Source organism: Sapajus apella, unplaced genomic scaffold (assembly GCF_009761245.1).
Source record: "Sapajus apella isolate SASKATOON/1434 unplaced genomic scaffold, GSC_monkey_1.0 scaffold7, whole genome shotgun sequence".
NCBI classification, from domain to species: Eukaryota; Metazoa; Chordata; class Mammalia; order Primates; family Cebidae; genus Sapajus; species Sapajus apella.
Genome location: NW_022436947.1, coordinates 37,764,002 through 37,780,299, shown reverse-complemented (window position 1 = coordinate 37,780,299; position 16,298 = coordinate 37,764,002). Strand labels below are relative to the sequence as shown.

At 38.8% G+C, this 16,298-nt stretch overlaps 1 protein-coding gene across 17 annotated transcripts in view; it reads right to left on the bottom strand.

The window, feature by feature from the left end:
• FBXL13 (F-box and leucine rich repeat protein 13) overlaps positions 1–16,298 on the bottom strand; it is a 262,519-nt gene that overhangs the window by 89,581 nt on the left and 156,640 nt on the right. For 16 of the 17 annotated variants that reach the window (XR_004268363.1, XM_032276371.1, XM_032276367.1 and 13 more), the window contains 5 exons: positions 12,544–12,642; positions 11,904–12,021; positions 11,641–11,803; positions 7,015–7,134; positions 6,172–6,298 (listed from right to left, as the gene is read on the bottom strand). Coding sequence is in view for 16 of the 17 variants with exons in the window: in XM_032276371.1 (XP_032132262.1) it covers positions 6,172–6,298; positions 7,015–7,134; positions 11,641–11,803; positions 11,904–12,021; positions 12,544–12,642 (627 nt within the window). In the remaining variant the exon portion in view is untranslated. The remainder of the gene's footprint in view (positions 1–6,171; positions 6,299–7,014; positions 7,135–11,640; positions 11,804–11,903; positions 12,022–12,543; positions 12,643–16,298) is intronic. The other variant, XM_032276383.1, reaches the window with a different exon arrangement.

The following is a 16,298-nucleotide window of genomic DNA, read 5'->3' as shown; positions in this document are numbered from 1 at the left end:
TTACTTCTCTTATATCACCTATCTTTTTAGAGGCTGGGACTCCATCTGCCCACAGTTACATTTTTAAAAATTTTCTTAAAAAAAATTTTTTTTTAAGACAGGGTCTCGCTTTATCACCCAGGCTGGAGTACAGTGGTACAATCTCGGCTCACTGCAGCCTTGATCTCCTGGGCTCAAGTGATTCTTCCACCACAGCCCCAAAGGTAGCTGGGACTACAAGCACATGCCACCACGCCCGGCTAATTTTTTTTTTCTGTATTTTTGTAGAGATGGGGTTTCGTCATGTTAGCCAAGCTGGTCTTGAACTCCTGAGCTCAACTGATCTGCCCACCTCGGCCTACCAAAATGCTAGGATTACAGGTGTAAGCCACCATGCCTGGCCAATTTTTAAATTTTTTATTCCAACGCCAGAATTTTTAAGTCAATTCTCATCCTCTCATCCCTCCATCCAGGTCCTCATTTTCCACAATAATCAATCAACAAGTTCTTTCGTTTTTAGCTACTAAACATTCTTTAATATGTCCTTTCCACGCTTGTTCTAGCCTCTGACCTAGCTCAAGAAGCCTTCATCTCTTCCTTTAACTTCTAAAATATCTCCTACTTGCCTCCCTGCCCACAGTCCTTCTCCTCTTCAGTCTATCACCCAGAGAACATCCCATATAATCTACCTAAAATGGAAGGCGGACTATGACTGTGACTCCCCTACACATCATCCACTGGTTCAAGTCCAATCTCCTTGACATAGCATGAAATTCCCACCATGACATCTCTTTTTTATAGTGTATTCTAGCAGCAATAAGCTACATCAAGTCCCTTGAACAAGGATACATTCACATGCTTCTGTGTTGAACAGGCTGAATTAAGGGATCCTTTCTCCTGCTCACCTCTATCACTATGCCTGCCCCAACACATCTAAATTACCCACACCCACCCTTCCAAACTGGGCTGCAGGAAATAGGTCTTACTCGCGTTTGGTAATCCTAGAGCCTAGCATTTTTTTCGCTTCATTCAATGAGTATTGATCAAGTGCCTACCACTTCCCAGAGTTCTGGGAAAACAGTAGTGAACAAAACAAAGTTTCAGTCCTCATGGATCTTATATTCTAGCAAGAGGACTCCAGGATGTTGCCTACATAACAGGCACTCAAGATCCTGTACTTAGAGTAAAAAATTTTGAAAATCAAGCAAATGAAAGACTCTTCTTAAACCACTATCTAAGCACACTGTCTGGGACACTGCTCTGACTCACTTTTCCTTTAAACAACAAATATGGCGGTGACTAAGGCAACTTAAGTAACAGACTGAACTGCCCTCACCATGGATCCTGTGGTCTTTAGTAAAATGATAATCTGATTAACAAGCAGGAAACATTTTCCCACATACATGGAGATATAACCTCATATTCAAATAATCCTCTGGAGTAGGAAGGGAATGAATAATGGCCCATTTAAATGAACATTTTGAAAAGCTGTAGGAGAGTAAAGATTTCTGAAGATATCTTAAGATATTATCACATTAATAAGCTATTTCTCTCACTTAGAAACCCTATCCTGTTATATTAGAAGAGGCAAATTGACATCTTTCCTCTTTCCCTAATATGTACTTGGTAGGTAACTTCCTAAACAACTTTTGTTCATGGATGATACAATAAATTATTCACTATTTTCCACAAAAGGAATAACTGAGAATAAGATTATTATAAGAAACACAAACCTTGATATAACTGTGTTCTCCTTTTTGCTTCCCTCATTTAAGTTAGTTCTCTCCAATAAATACCTTTCTGGATTTCTAAATGTCTGCATTTTGGCCTTTGCTAATCAACCTCTTCATGAGTTTTCAAGATTTTCAGAACACAATGTCCCTTTAGTCTCTCTAACCCCAAAGAGCTCTTCTATCTCTGAGGTATGAATTTCAGTTAGTGTCCTGATCTACATCTCTATAAAGCTGTCGTGTGGGTGACTCAAACTAGACATGTTCATTTTCCCAACCTGCAGCAAACTTGCTCCCTGACTGTGTAAGGGACACAGCTTAGGAAGGCACATCATCCTTTATCCAGATGCTTAAGCCAGAAATCTGGTGCCATCCTTGATTTGCTTCCTCTCTTCCTTAACCCTACATTCAGTCCAGCTCTATCTCCTGCTGTTTCTTCTTCCTCAGTGTCTCCCAAATGTGCTGACTTTGCCACATGCTTACTGCCATCTCCCTAATATAGACGTTCATAACTTTTCACCTGGATGACTGCTTTATCATTAGTCACTATGTATCTATGATTCCCATGTCTGTCTAGCAGACAGAGTGACCTTTTCAGAATATAAATCTGACCATGTTACTGTTCTGACAACACTGAATGTCCTTCCATTGCCCGAAGAGCAGAGGTCAAATTCCTTAATGTGGCCCTGGGCCCTCAATGACCTGACCCCTGCCTATCTCTCAAACATCATCTCACCATACTCTCACCAACAAGCCATATGCAAATGTGTCGGTTTCCTGATATCGCACACTTTTAAACCTCTATGCCTTTGCGCAGGCAGTTTCCTTGGCTCACAGAACACCCTTTCTTCTCTGGGAAAAGAATCTTTGAGCCAGGTTAGGTTTCCCCTCTCTGTTTCCCACACTCATCATACTTTATAACCACTTGCCCCATTCCTGTCTTCCCACTAGAACGTAAGTACTAGGAGGAGGTATCACGTCTGTTTTGTTCATTCCAGTATTCCCAGAGCAGGGCACAATGTAGTCAGAATAAATACTTGTTAACTAAATGAGTAGTGTGATTCTAACCGAAAATTCACCATTAAGAATTTAGAATGAACATTAATTATTAGAAAACATGAGAAATTTCCCCCAAAATGGCATAACTGGTCACAACTGATCTTTGGTGGATATCTGTAACATCCCAGAGTTTAAATCCTGAATGTTATGTCTGTAGTCAAATTTGCACTTCCTCAGACCTATAATCCAGGCTGGTGTTTAGCTGCCCAAGCTGACATCCGGGCTGACTCATATTAAAATATGACTGTTTGAGGTTAGCTTCCACAGCTGTTGTAGCACTGTAATTGTCAATCATTTGCCTTTTAGATCAGAGTTTAACTGACTTGGAGGAAGAAAACAACAGAAGACTTACTTTTCAGTCTTTTAGCAGAAAACAATTAGTATACTTCCCAATATGTGTCCATTTACAATTCTCTTAAATTACATATATGCCTCAGAAGAAAACAAAAATGGAGACTAGAACTTGAGGCTATACTCCTAAGTTGCTTTTTATTTTTTTGAGACAGGATCTTGCTGTGTTGCCCAGGTTTCCCAGGCCAGAGTGCAGCAGTAAAATCATGGCTCACTGCAGCTTTGACCTCCCGGGCTCCAGCTATACTCCCACCTCTCAGCCTCCTGAGAAGCTGGGACTACAGGTGCACATCACCACACCCAGCTAATTTTTGTATGTTTTGTAGAGAATGGGGTTTCATGATGTTACCCAGGCTGGTCTCAAATTCTTGGGTTCAAGTGACCTGTCTGACTCAGCTTCCCAAAGTACTGGGGTTACAGGCGTGAGCCATCACGCCTGGCCTATATTCCTAAGTTTTTAACTTGTCCTCTATGGATAAAATTTTAATATACAGTCTTTAAAAATAAAACCTGAGCTTTCCCCAAATGCTAAAAACTAAATAAACCATTTTAACCTTTACTCCATTCAGTCAGCAAATATTCCCCAGGCACTTCAGGCTTGTGGTAAGTGCTGTGGGGAATTATATTTTGATGTGTTTTATAATGTGCTATGATTCTCTAGTTCTTGTCACTCTGTGACCCTTCAGACAACAGCTGGCCATTCTCTTCCTATGTGTCAGGAAAAGGTTCTTACAAAAGAACACAGGAGGAAAATCTTGGGCTTTTAAACTTCAAAAGCCCAAGCCCTGAAAGACTTGGGGGATAACATTTTTTAAAACCATGTAATCGGTTGGAACATTTTTTCCACCCCCAGATTAGGAAAAGAATCTATGTCAAAAGGAGAGGAGCAAATATGAGACGAGGGGAGAGATGAGGTGGAGGGGAAGAAGACAAGAGGGAGAGGAGAAAAGGAGAGGGCAGGGGAAAAGAGGAGGGGAGGGGAGAGCCAGAGTGAAGCAAATCCTGAGAAATTCACCATATGGGGGCCTGTTATAGACCTTCTCAGTCTCTATCCAGCTAAAGAGAAAGTTGGAACCCACAGGTAGGCTTAGGGACCTAAGTAGATGGGAACCCATTCCACCTTTCCCAATAGGGTTGATAAAAGCAATAAGATGGAGTGTTCCTGTGTCCGTCATTGTATCAGTTAAGAGTCAATGGGAAAAGCAGAAACAACCCTGAACATTCAAAACTGAGGAGATTTAATTTTAATGGGGGAGTGGCCACATGGGTGGTAGAGAAACTGAGGAGCCAAATTGGACAGTGACAAAATCTAGAGACTAGCAGCAGTAGGAAGCCACTACTGTCCCTATGCTGGAAGGACAATGGGAAGATATGGTGTTATTGAAGTTCAGGGGCCAAGGTCATTCAGGGAAGCTGGAACCACAGCAGGCCTGTGGTTCACAGGGGAGTAGACCACTAAGGAAATGTAGCTGATGATGATGATGCAAAGAAAGGTAGAGGAAAACACTGGACTGTCCTTTCTACGGGCCCTTTAATCATTCACAAATGTCTCACAAGCACCAACCCTAACCTGGAATCTAGCTGACTGGTGTGAGTCACCCTCTCGCAGAGCAAGGGGAGGGTGAGTCATGGGTTTGGGAGCAAACACATCCATGATGCGGGAGCAAGAAAATTTCTGCAGCAGGTGACTAGGACTGTGAACCTAGGACAGCCTCACAGGATCTCCATGACCCAGAAAGACCCAGAGGAATCCAGAGCAAAGCAGACATGACAGGGAAGCCTGAAGACTTGAAGGGGCCTTGGCGTCTGAACAAGAAAGAGACATGAAGGATCCACCTGGACAGGAAACTAAATACCAAATGAGCCCTCACACATCTCAGTGAATTCCAGGTGGACAGAAGACAGCATTGAGAAGACCAGACACTGACCCCACCATAATGAGATGACTCCATGTTACTGCTCCCTACACACACTCTCATATCACACGTGAGTGATATGGAAGGAAAGAGGAGATTATCTAGCAGAACGGAGGCTGAAACCAAGTTCATTCATAAATAAAGAAAGGAAAGAACCTAGAACAATGAACAGGTCTAGTCCTTCATTTAAAAGAGCCCACTGAATGTTGAGAAGGATGAACACATAACACAGATGTCTGCAACGCAGTGAGAAATGGAGAGAAACAGTTCATGTTAAAGGATGTACTGGAGCTGGAGATGCACGTGGAGAAATTCCAGTGCTTGCCTGCAAGGTAGGGCCTCTCAGAGAAGGCCCTCACAGACAGGTGATATTTGATCTGAGTCTTCAGGGGTGAATAGGGATTTAGCAAGAAGATGGAAGAGGGATCCTTACTTCCCATATGGTCTTCCTAGATTCCTCCCAATGCATGATTTTCAAGAGAAGTCCATATATTCCTTATATAACTATTGCCCATTTAATTCTTTCAGAAGCATGGCAAATCTCTCAGAGTTATCCTCCTTTTGATTAGTAAATGGGGCAGTCCCAGAGGGGTAAGATAGATGTGGCCTGAGTTTCAACCCTGATGAATAGAATCAACAGCTTCCTTTATGTCTCTTCCATGTTCCTTCCTTGTTTAAGGAACTCATTTAAGGAAAGGAGTTCTTTAAAATATATCCTTTTGTAGATTTGCTGAGGGCATTTCTAGACTTCAGTCTTGAATTAAAGACTTAGATCTCAGGGCATTCAGGTAGTCTTATAAAATGTGCAATCCATAAGAAAAATATAGTTAAGCCATCTAACATATTATTTCCACATTTACCAAACTTCTATAATGAAACAAATTTCAAATTATCCTGACATACTCTTATCTGTCATGACTTTCCTCAAAATACTGTATTTTGTTATTTTTAAAACAAACATGACTACTGATTCACAAAGAAACTTTTCTATCACCTTCTATAAACAATAACCCTAAATTTAACTTTTATAATAGAATAAGAAATAAAACATATCTCTCCATTGTTTACAAAATAGCAAATAACTGTATTAATGAAACAATAAAAGTCATTGTACTGTTTTGATTTTTTTTTTTTACCTCATTAGAGATATCTGTTCCAGAGAGATCTATTGATACTAACGAAAAGATGTTTACAATATATGCAATTCCTTGGGCGGTCAAATGTTCACAATTTCGTAAACTCAAGTAGTTTAAATTAGGGCAGCTGAAAGAAAGCAGCATGAATTAATTTTAGCTGTCAATCATATTGTCAGTGAGCAATGTCTTCATACAAAAACTATCTTGGAAAAACAAATGGTATTGAAGCAAGGATTTTCTTTTACTCAACAAAAATTTTAAGACTAAAAGTAGAAAGTAATTTGGCATTATGAAGTTGGATGAAAGGGCAGCAGATTATTATAAGACTTTCTGTAGCTTCATATTGCAATTTCTAATAAGAAAAAAAAAATCACATACATATCAAAAACTATCACATAAGTACCACAATGAATGACCAGTAAAAGTGCAAGTTAAGTCCCCTATTTATCCCTTACAAGTCTGCTACAGGAATTGTACAAGACTTTTGACAAGAGGGGAGTCAAGAATAAACTAACCAGCCAGAACACCTCTTGGAAAATGCTAGAGTAAAGGTTTACTTAGAGATAATCTTGAAAAAGTACAGACAAGCCACCCATATCTAGATAGTCGTTATTTCATGAATGACTCCATCTCAGATGTAATTTATATATAATAATATAATATAAAAACTGGTTCAATCTATGACTTTGAGGTCTTTTATACAGTTTCACTGAATAATCAGTTTTTGGGCATCTCTGATGTTCCCCCAAATATCATGAAATCTCTGCTTTTAGGAGTCTCATCTCTCCTATTATCAAATATACAATTACTAATGATATGATGTAAAAGACTGTTTTATCATACCGCTCAGATAGTTTCATAACAGAGACATCGCTTAGCTGCACACAGTTGCTTAAATTTAGCTCTCTTATCCTTACACTTGCAGGACCATCAAGAAATTGCCTTAGTCCCACATCACCAATTCTGTAGGGAAGAGTGAGAAAAATTTTACATGTGATTCTATATATAAACATATATAATAATATTAAAGTAATAGCTATCACACCCAATATATTTCCAAAATAGCAAGGTAATATCTATATACTGGTATTTTGTCAACATTTTGAAACCCAATTTTTTTAATGTAGATTTTAACGTAATAAAAAAGTATAAATGAGAGGAATGGGAGAAGTATTAATTAAAATGTTATTTATGTTCCTTTGTTCATAATTTTTAATAAGACAGATGGCCCTCAAGGTCTTTTTCTCTTGGGTTAAAATGTGATCAAGTTAACTAATCCCTGATACCATTGCCTGCAAAAGAAAAAGACCAAAACTTAGGAGAATGAAAACCATGACTACCAGTCAAACTACTGCCAGAATTTTGAAGGAATTTTCACTAACTACAAGGTGAATCTGCTGGACAGGAAACTCAACATGAGGCCTTTGGCTTCTTTCCCTCTGAATCAGAGAAAACCTGATGCTGGATTACCTTGACCTCAGCCTTCCCACACTATCCTAATCAGAAACTTCCTCTGTGTGTCAGTGCCATACCCGTATCATGTCAATCCTGCTTTGTAAATGGCCAGATGTCCGTTTGGCCATCAATTCCCTGTCTTTTGTTGGGATCTTCATTTCTAATTCCATTTGAGAACCACCAGATCCTTCTAAGAAGCATTTCAGAAAATAAAGCAGGACAGGAGTTTGCATCAATGCATTCCTAAGAGGCGGTTTTCACAACAGCTCTACAGGTAGGCATACAGATGGGAAGAGCACTGGGAGCAGAACATGCTGATTGCTGACATCCTTTACACCCTTTGTTGGTTCAGATTTGCAAAGAACTGAGCAGTAAAGGCAAAAGATGTTATCCTGTTTCAGCTGAAAGAGCCATAGTAGGTGGATGCCTGCTGTGCCCATCTACCCATCTTCCACCTCTAAGAGGGGGAGTGTGCCAGCACCTGGGAAAGCAATTAAGGGCGTGTGTGTATGTGTGCGCACTTGCACACGCAGAAATTCATATTATAGTCAAGAAAGGATTAAAAGTCAACGGAAAAGATTATTGAGATAATGATCCAAATTAATTGGTTAATGAAGTTAGGAAGGGCCAAACCTGGGTGTGTATCAAAAGTATCCATGCTGTTTTTTTTTTTTTTTTTTTTTTTTTTGTTGTTTTTTTTTTAAAATACACAAGCTAGGGTTCCATCCCTAATGATTTAGACTCAATAGCTCTGATATGGGGCTTAAGCATCTATAGTTTTATTCAGCTCCTCAGGTGATTCTGATACCCGAAGATTTTTACTTTTAAATCCTTTCAAATATGTATTTTTAATTTATCTTTTCATTGCTGATTCTTGAGTTGCTTTGTAGTAAGAGAATACAATTTGTTGATAAAAATAGTTTGAAGGTTGTTGGAACCTTGGTTCCATGGTTGATTTTTTAAAGGATTGATGTGTGTTTGAGAAAAGTGTATATTCTTTAATGCTCCAACTTACCATTTTAGGTCTAACTCTTACATATAAATTTTGAAATCTTAAAACTCTGATACTAAGCTTTATCTTTTTACCCTATGTTATACTTTTTCATCCTCCCTCTGTTGTCATTTCTTCAAAATGATCTTCCAGCTCTATAATTCCCTGAGTTCTAATCTGCTGATCAGCAATCCATTGTTTATTTGAATAACTATATTACATCATTTGTTTCTAAAAGTTAGGTTTTTTTCCCCAGATAAATCTGTTTTATCATGTTTGGTTGTCTGCTCATATTTCTGATTCCATTTTTTATTTCTTCAAACATTTCATACGTGGTTACTTAACATTCTATGTCTGACAATTCCTATATTTGAATTACCTGAAGGTCAAGTGTATTTTGCTGTTTCTGTGACTCTTTCTCACAGTGACTCATATCTTTGTGCATTTTGGCAATCTTTGACTTTGGGCACCTATTTATTTGATCTTAATCTCTAGCCTGAGAAGCTTTGTGCTAATGTCTTCCAGGAGCTCGGGGACTACCTCCTGAGACCACTCTGCCCCCCTTAAAGAGGTACAAACCCTGCAGAAGTCTCAGGTTCTACCTCCCTACTTTGAGTCTTGCTCAGAGCTGATTCTCTCAAAGGCAGTATTGTCATGAAATTTGTGCTTAGGGCTTCTCAACCTTTTATGTTTGCTGGCTACTCACTATTCATCTCAGTGAATTTGTTCATTGAGAGAGTAGCAAAGAATTAGGGGATTGAGGGCTATTGGATATTTCTCTTACTCTTTGTGAGCTCAGTAATATATTGAAAATATATTTCATCAAGGATCTGAACTATTTTTGGCACAGCCCTTTGAAATGTCTTGTCACCTCTACTTCTGGAGGCAAAAAACTTCCATTTAAGATTAATTAGGCAAGGTGCGGTAGCTCACGCCTGTAATCCCAGCACTTTGGGTGGCCAAGGCAGGTGGGTCACCTAAGGTCAGGAGTTCAAGACCAGCTTGGCCAACATCGTGAAACTGTCTCTACAAAAATACAAAACTTAGCCAGGCATGATGGTGGACACCTGTCTACTCGGGAGGCTGAGGCAGTACAATCTCTTGAATCCAGTAAGTGGAGGTTGCAGTGAGCCAAGATGGCACCACTGCACTCTAGCCTGGGTGACAGAGTGAGACTCAAAAAAAAAAAAAAAAAGGAAAAAAAAAAAGATTAATTTGCAGAAGGCTGAGTGAAATACAAGAATGTAATTCAGTTTTATTTCACATATTCATATAGACAGAATTAGTTGATACACACACATTGGTGTACATTGTGTGTGTGTGTGTGTGTGTGTGTGTGTGTGTGTCTCACAGTTATTACTATGTAACAAATTGATCCAAATTTGTGGCTTAAATGGCAAACATTTATTATCTCCCAGTTTCTGGATCTCAGGGATCTGGAAGTGAACTAGGGTGGTTCTAGCTCAGGGTCTCTCATGAGTTTGCAGTCAAGGTGCCAGCTAGAGCTTAAGTCATCTGAAGGTTTGACTGGAACTGTAAGGTCTGCTTCCAGGCTCACTCACATGGCTGTTGACAGGAGGCTTTAATTCTTCACTGGCCCTTGGCTGGAGCCCTCATTTCCTAATCCAGGTTTTTCCCATTCCAAACCCTTATATCTTCTCCAGCCCCGACTGATCCATGTTGCCTCCACATTTTAATAATAGGCAACATAGGTTGAGATTGTGTAGTGGGCCAGTATAGTGGCTCATGCCTATAATCCCAGCATTTCGGGAGGCCAAGGTGGAAGGATCACTTAAAGCCAGGTGTTTGAGACCTGCCTGGACAATATAGTGAGACCTGTCTCTACAAAAAATTTAAAAATTAGCTGGATATGATGGAGTGTGCCTTGTAGTTCTAGCTACTTGGGAGGCTGAGGCAGAAGAATCGCTTGAGCCCAGGAGTTCAAGGTTACAGTGACTGCGCAACTGTACTTCAGACTGGGCAACAGATTGAGACTCTGTCTCAAAAAAATGCAAATAAATACATAAAAGATTCTATGTAGCTTAGATTATTATGCTGACTTGTGCTTTCCCAAATGTTAGCCAACTTCAATGTGGATCAAGCACTATTTTGTGGATCAAGTGCTATTTTGTTATTATCTGGCTCTATAAGATTATAAGAATTCTACATAGGTAAGAGGCTGAGTTACCCACTGGGGAAGAGATTTCAGCAAGAAACTTCCTGATCCTTGGCAGGGTGTGGTGGCTCACGCCTGCAATCCCAGCACTTTGGGAGGCTGAAGCAGGCAGATCACTTGAGGTCAGCAGTTCAAGACCAGCCTGGCCAACATGGTGAAACCCTGTTTCTACTAAAAATACAAAAATTAGCCAGGTATGGTGGCACACACCTGTAATCCTAGCTACTCAGGAGGCTGAGGCTGGAGAATCACTTGAGCACTCGAGGCAGAGGTTGCAGTGAGCTGAAATCGCGCCACTGCCCTCCAGCCAGAGCAACAGAGTGAGACTCCATCTAAAAGAAAAAAAAAAAAAAAAAAAAGAATTTGATCCTGAGAATACCAGGAGAGTAATCCAATAGTGGCCCAGCCAAAGACAGGATTTCAGTAAGAACTCATCCTTTGTCCATTTGTCAGAAATTCTACACGGAGGAAAAATCTAACCAGTACCCAAGAGGAAAACCTTCAGTGAGATTGGTTCTTCATAAGCAATTCAGAAAGTCCATATGAGAAAAGATCCTGTTAACTAAACTAGCTATGGGAACCCTCAGTAGGAAAGGTAGCCCATAAGTATTCCTTTGAGTTTCCTTAATTTTACAAGGGTCCATAATTCCCCATATCCCCCCATAAAATCAGCCTGGGTTGGGAGTCCCTCTTTTTTATAATCACAGAACTCTGTGCATACCTCTACATTAACTCCTGGACTTCTGACTTTCATGTTTACCCCACAAACCATAAGTTCCTTAGGAGAGGACCTGGCACATACTAGATAATCAATGTTTCTTGAATGTTTGACTGAATGACTCATTACCTTACACAATTTGCCAAATTTAACACAGTCAATTGCTTCAAAGGTGAAAGTGACCTGAGGCTGCTGTCTGTTATTCCCTTGCAGTCAGCCATGTAAATGTGACTGAGATTTGGATAATTCTTGTCTATAAATTTGAAGGATGCATCAGTAATCCTCTTATTTCCTGTTTTTAAAAAAGAGAAGAAAAGACAAGTATTGTATTTGTAATGCCGCAAGAGTAAAAGTAAATGATAATGCGGAACCATGTTTTTAATATAACAGACCTTCGAATCGGATCTTTCTGAGTTTACAAGTAGACAGAGCTTTGAAAGTACAATCAGAGATATGCGGTGCACCAGTGAAAACCATCGATGTAATATGAGAGCACTTTTCAACTAAAGCCTTCAGAAGAAAAAATTATTAATCAAGTGTTCAGAACAGGTTTAGTAAGGTAATAAAGTCATTTTTTCCTTCAATATATTAGAAACGACATGTTAACTATTAATTTTCCTAATTTCAAAGAAAATTAGATTTTTCAATACATGTTTATACACTTACATTTGAGTAATGTGGAGAAATCAGAATTAAATCATGTACTAAGAGTATGGGAAAACATGAGAAATTGACTACTGAAAAAAATTACTACATTTGGCAGCTTAACATGGAGAACTAAACTCAAAGTTTGTGCTTAGGCTATAACATCACTAAAAAAAATCCTAACTGTGAAATAAGGTGCCTTAGGATATTTAAGGATTCAAATGTTTTCAAGGGTATGTGGGTGTGTGAAAACTTTTAAATGATTGTATTACTATTAAAAAATAACTAAAATGAAAAGTCCACTCATATTTTTCATTTTTCATTTTTTTATAGGACATTCATTTTTCTTATAGGACAGAGAAGAAAATATACTTTCCAACTACCTACCTTTATACAGTTGTCCGTCAGAGTTGGCATGTCATTAATGGTAAGATGAAGAATTCCAGTGCAGCTGTTTGCAATGTACCTGAAGCCTTGGACTGAAATCTGAATTGCAGAGTAGAAAATAATGAGAGAATGCATTAGCATGATGAAAACCCAAGGTAGTAATAACCAAAGATATGTCATAAATATGTTACTGTGTTTTAAAATTTTTAAATTAACCATGAAATATGGCAGACACAAGAAGGAAAGAATCTAGTCTTGATTACTCTATTTTTTAATATTTTATGGAGGTAGAATTTACATAACAAAAAACAAGTCACCTAACCCAGACACAGTGGTGCATGCCTGTACTCTCAGCAACTTGGGAGCCTGAGACAACAGGATCGCCTCAGCCAGGAGTTCAAGGCCAGCCTGGGCACCACAGCAAGAGCCTGTCTCTTTAAAAAAATTTTTTTTAATTTTAAAAAACAACCACTTATATGTTATTTAATTATTCATAATGTTGTGCAACCAGAACCTACCTATATGTAGTTCCAAAACATTTTCATCATCCAAAAGGAAACCCTGTATCTATGAAGCAATTGTTGCCTATACTCCTTTCCTCCTGGCCCCTGGCATCATTAATCTGTTTTGTCTCTGTAAATTTACCTATTCTGAATATTTCATATAAATGGAATAATATAATATTTGGCCTTTTGTTCCTGGCTTATTTCACTTAGTGTAAGGTTTTTGAGGTTCATGCACATTGTACCATGTATGAGCACCTCAATCCTTTTTATGAATAATATCCTACCCAGTGGAAAAGCCACATTTTGAAAATCCATTAATCTGTTAATGAATATTTGGATTGTTTCCATCTTTTAGATATTTTGACTATGTATATCTATTCGTTTGAATATCAGGTTTCAATTCTTTTGGCTATTTAGGAGTAGATTTGCTGGGTCATATGCTAATTCTATGCTTAACTTTTTAAGGAACCACCAAAATGTTTTCTATAGTGGCTGTACCATTTTACATACCCACCAGCAATCTATAAGGGTTCCAATTTCTCCACAACAACAACACTTATTTCCCGTTGAAACAAATTTCCTTGTGGGCTTGAAGTGGTACCTCATTTGCATCCCCTTAATGAATAATGATATGAGTATCTTTTCATGTACTTGCTAGCCATTTGTATATATTCTCTGGGGAAATGTCTACTGAAGTTATTTGCCTATTTTTTTTTTAGTTGGGTTGTCTTTTTGTTGTTAAATTATAAGAATTCTTCATATATTCTGGATACCAAGTCCTTATTAGATGTATGATTTGAAATTATCTTCCATTCTGTAGGTTGTCTTCTCATTTTTAAAATAATGTGCTTTGATACATAAACATTTTCAAATTTGATGAAGTTCAGTTTATCTATTTTTGTTTGTTGTTCATGCTTTTGGTGTCATATTTAAGAATGTATTGCCAAATCCAAGGTCGTAAAGATTCAAACCCTATTTTTTCTTCAAAAGAGTTTAATTATTTTGGCTTTTATATTTAGGTTATTGGCCATTTGTCTTAATTTTTATATATAGTATGAGGTAGGGGTCCAACTTCACTTTTTTTATGTGGATATACAGTTTGCCCAGCATCAATTGTTGAAGAGAATATTCTTTTCCTCACTGAATTGTCTCCGCACCCTTTTCAAAAATCAATTGGCCATAAATGTATAGATTTATTTTTCAACTCTCAATTCTATTCCATTGTTCTATGTCTATCCTTCTGCCAGTGCCATATTGTTTCGATTACTGTAGCTTTGTAGTACCAATTTCTTTTCAACTATCATTATCCATGTTAATGGAAAGAGCAGTGGCAGAGAGTGGTCAAAATAATGACTGATTCAAAGATCAAAATATTTGCCTATGATGAATTACCTCATGATAACTTGTTATTTAGGCTGCATTTCCTGTAGCAAATGGACATGGATGGGAAATCAGATTGTGTTCAGATTCAGTAGAGGGAAACTGAGATGCCGCCCAAGAGCAGACAGAAGGGGAACTCCTTTGGAGGGTCATCTACATAAGAGCTTGACGGGGAGAATGAGGAGCAGCAGCTACAATGGACCTCTAGGGAGATCTTTGGAGACTTCATGTGTGCCACCTCTCACTAAAGGTGACTTCCAAGATTCTGTCATCAAAGCCTCCACCTATTCAAAAAGGACTAGCCAAAAGTTAGGAAAGTGAGTGGCATATCCTCAGACAACCAGAGCTCAACTGAAATGTCACTTCCATAGGAAGTGTCACTGACCCTTAGATTAGACCAGTTTCTTGTTATATACTTACATCACCATGTAATTATCATAACTACAATTATATTCATTTTATAAATGATTAGTTATTAAATGAATCCCCTGTATACAGTTCCCAGCATGGTGCCTATAACATCAACTGATGATATAACTGAGTAATATTATTACATGAATAAATGGAAGAATGTATGAATGACTTCTGAGAACCATGTCTATTCAGTAGGTTCCCCTTCCCAGCAGAGACTAATAATATGAACACCCAGACAAAGGCGAAAGGAATTTTTGTAGCTACTGAAATAAAAAGTAAAGAAAAAAAAGCTAAGGGAAGCCCTTGTAACCAGGGACTGAGCATGCAGGCCTGATTTGCTACAGAAACCAGGTCTTTGGGTGAGATTCCATTTTGACAATTTTTCTACATTTCTACTATTTTTCTATTGTGCTACAGAAGCCAGGCCTTTGGGTGAGATTATACTTGAACAATTTTTGTAAATAGCCTTTGGGAAATATGTTTCTAAAGCCTGAATGTATCTAATTTATGGCAATTCATAGGATGGAGTGCAATACAGTTACAAGTTAATGTTTCAGGAGAAGAACTGAGCTCATGATATAATTTAAAAGAAAAAGTTGATCATATAAGGCCTTGCTACACAAAATGTGGTCCACAGACCAGCAGCATAGGTATTACATGGGAGCTTGCTCAAAATACAGAATCTTAGCCCACCACCACTGACTTAGAGGCTGCACTTAGACAAGTTATTCACACACAGATGATTCACACACAGTCATGACAGTTTGAAAAGTGCTAATCGAGAGGAAATGAGTAAAAAGAAAGTATATCAGTCAGGGTTCTCCAGAGAAACAGAACCAATAGGATATACTTATATTCAAGTATATATGCATACACACACACACACACACAAATATATATATATGGAGAGAGAAAGAGACAGAGAGAAAGATGTATTTTAAGGAATTTCCCATGTGATTGTTGGGCTGGCAAATCTGCAATTGGTATAGCAGGCTGGTAGGCTAGAAACTCAGAATTTCTACATTGCAAGTCTTGCTGCAGAATGCCTCCTCTTCAGGAGACCTCAGTCTTTGTTCTTTTTTTTTTTTTCCATTTATTTTATTGCATTTTAGGTTTTGGGGTACATGTAAAGAACATGCAAGATTCTTGATCCAAGATGGCCGTTTAGGAACAGCTCAGGATTGCAGCTCCCAGTGAAAGCGCAGAGGGTGAGTGGACGCCGCTTTTTATTACCCACAGACTAGGAAATTCCCAGGCGGAGGAACTCCACAGGTCACCAGCGCGGCTGTTTCAGCCAGCGCGGCTGTGCCGGCCGGCGCTGCAGCTTTGCCCCGCGCGGCTGCTTTATCGGGCCCTGGAGCAGCGGTCCGGGTGCCCTTTTGGCTGGCGATTGGAGGACTGAGCAGGGAACCAGGACAGTAGATTCCAGGGCAAAAAAAAAAAAAAAAAAGCGCC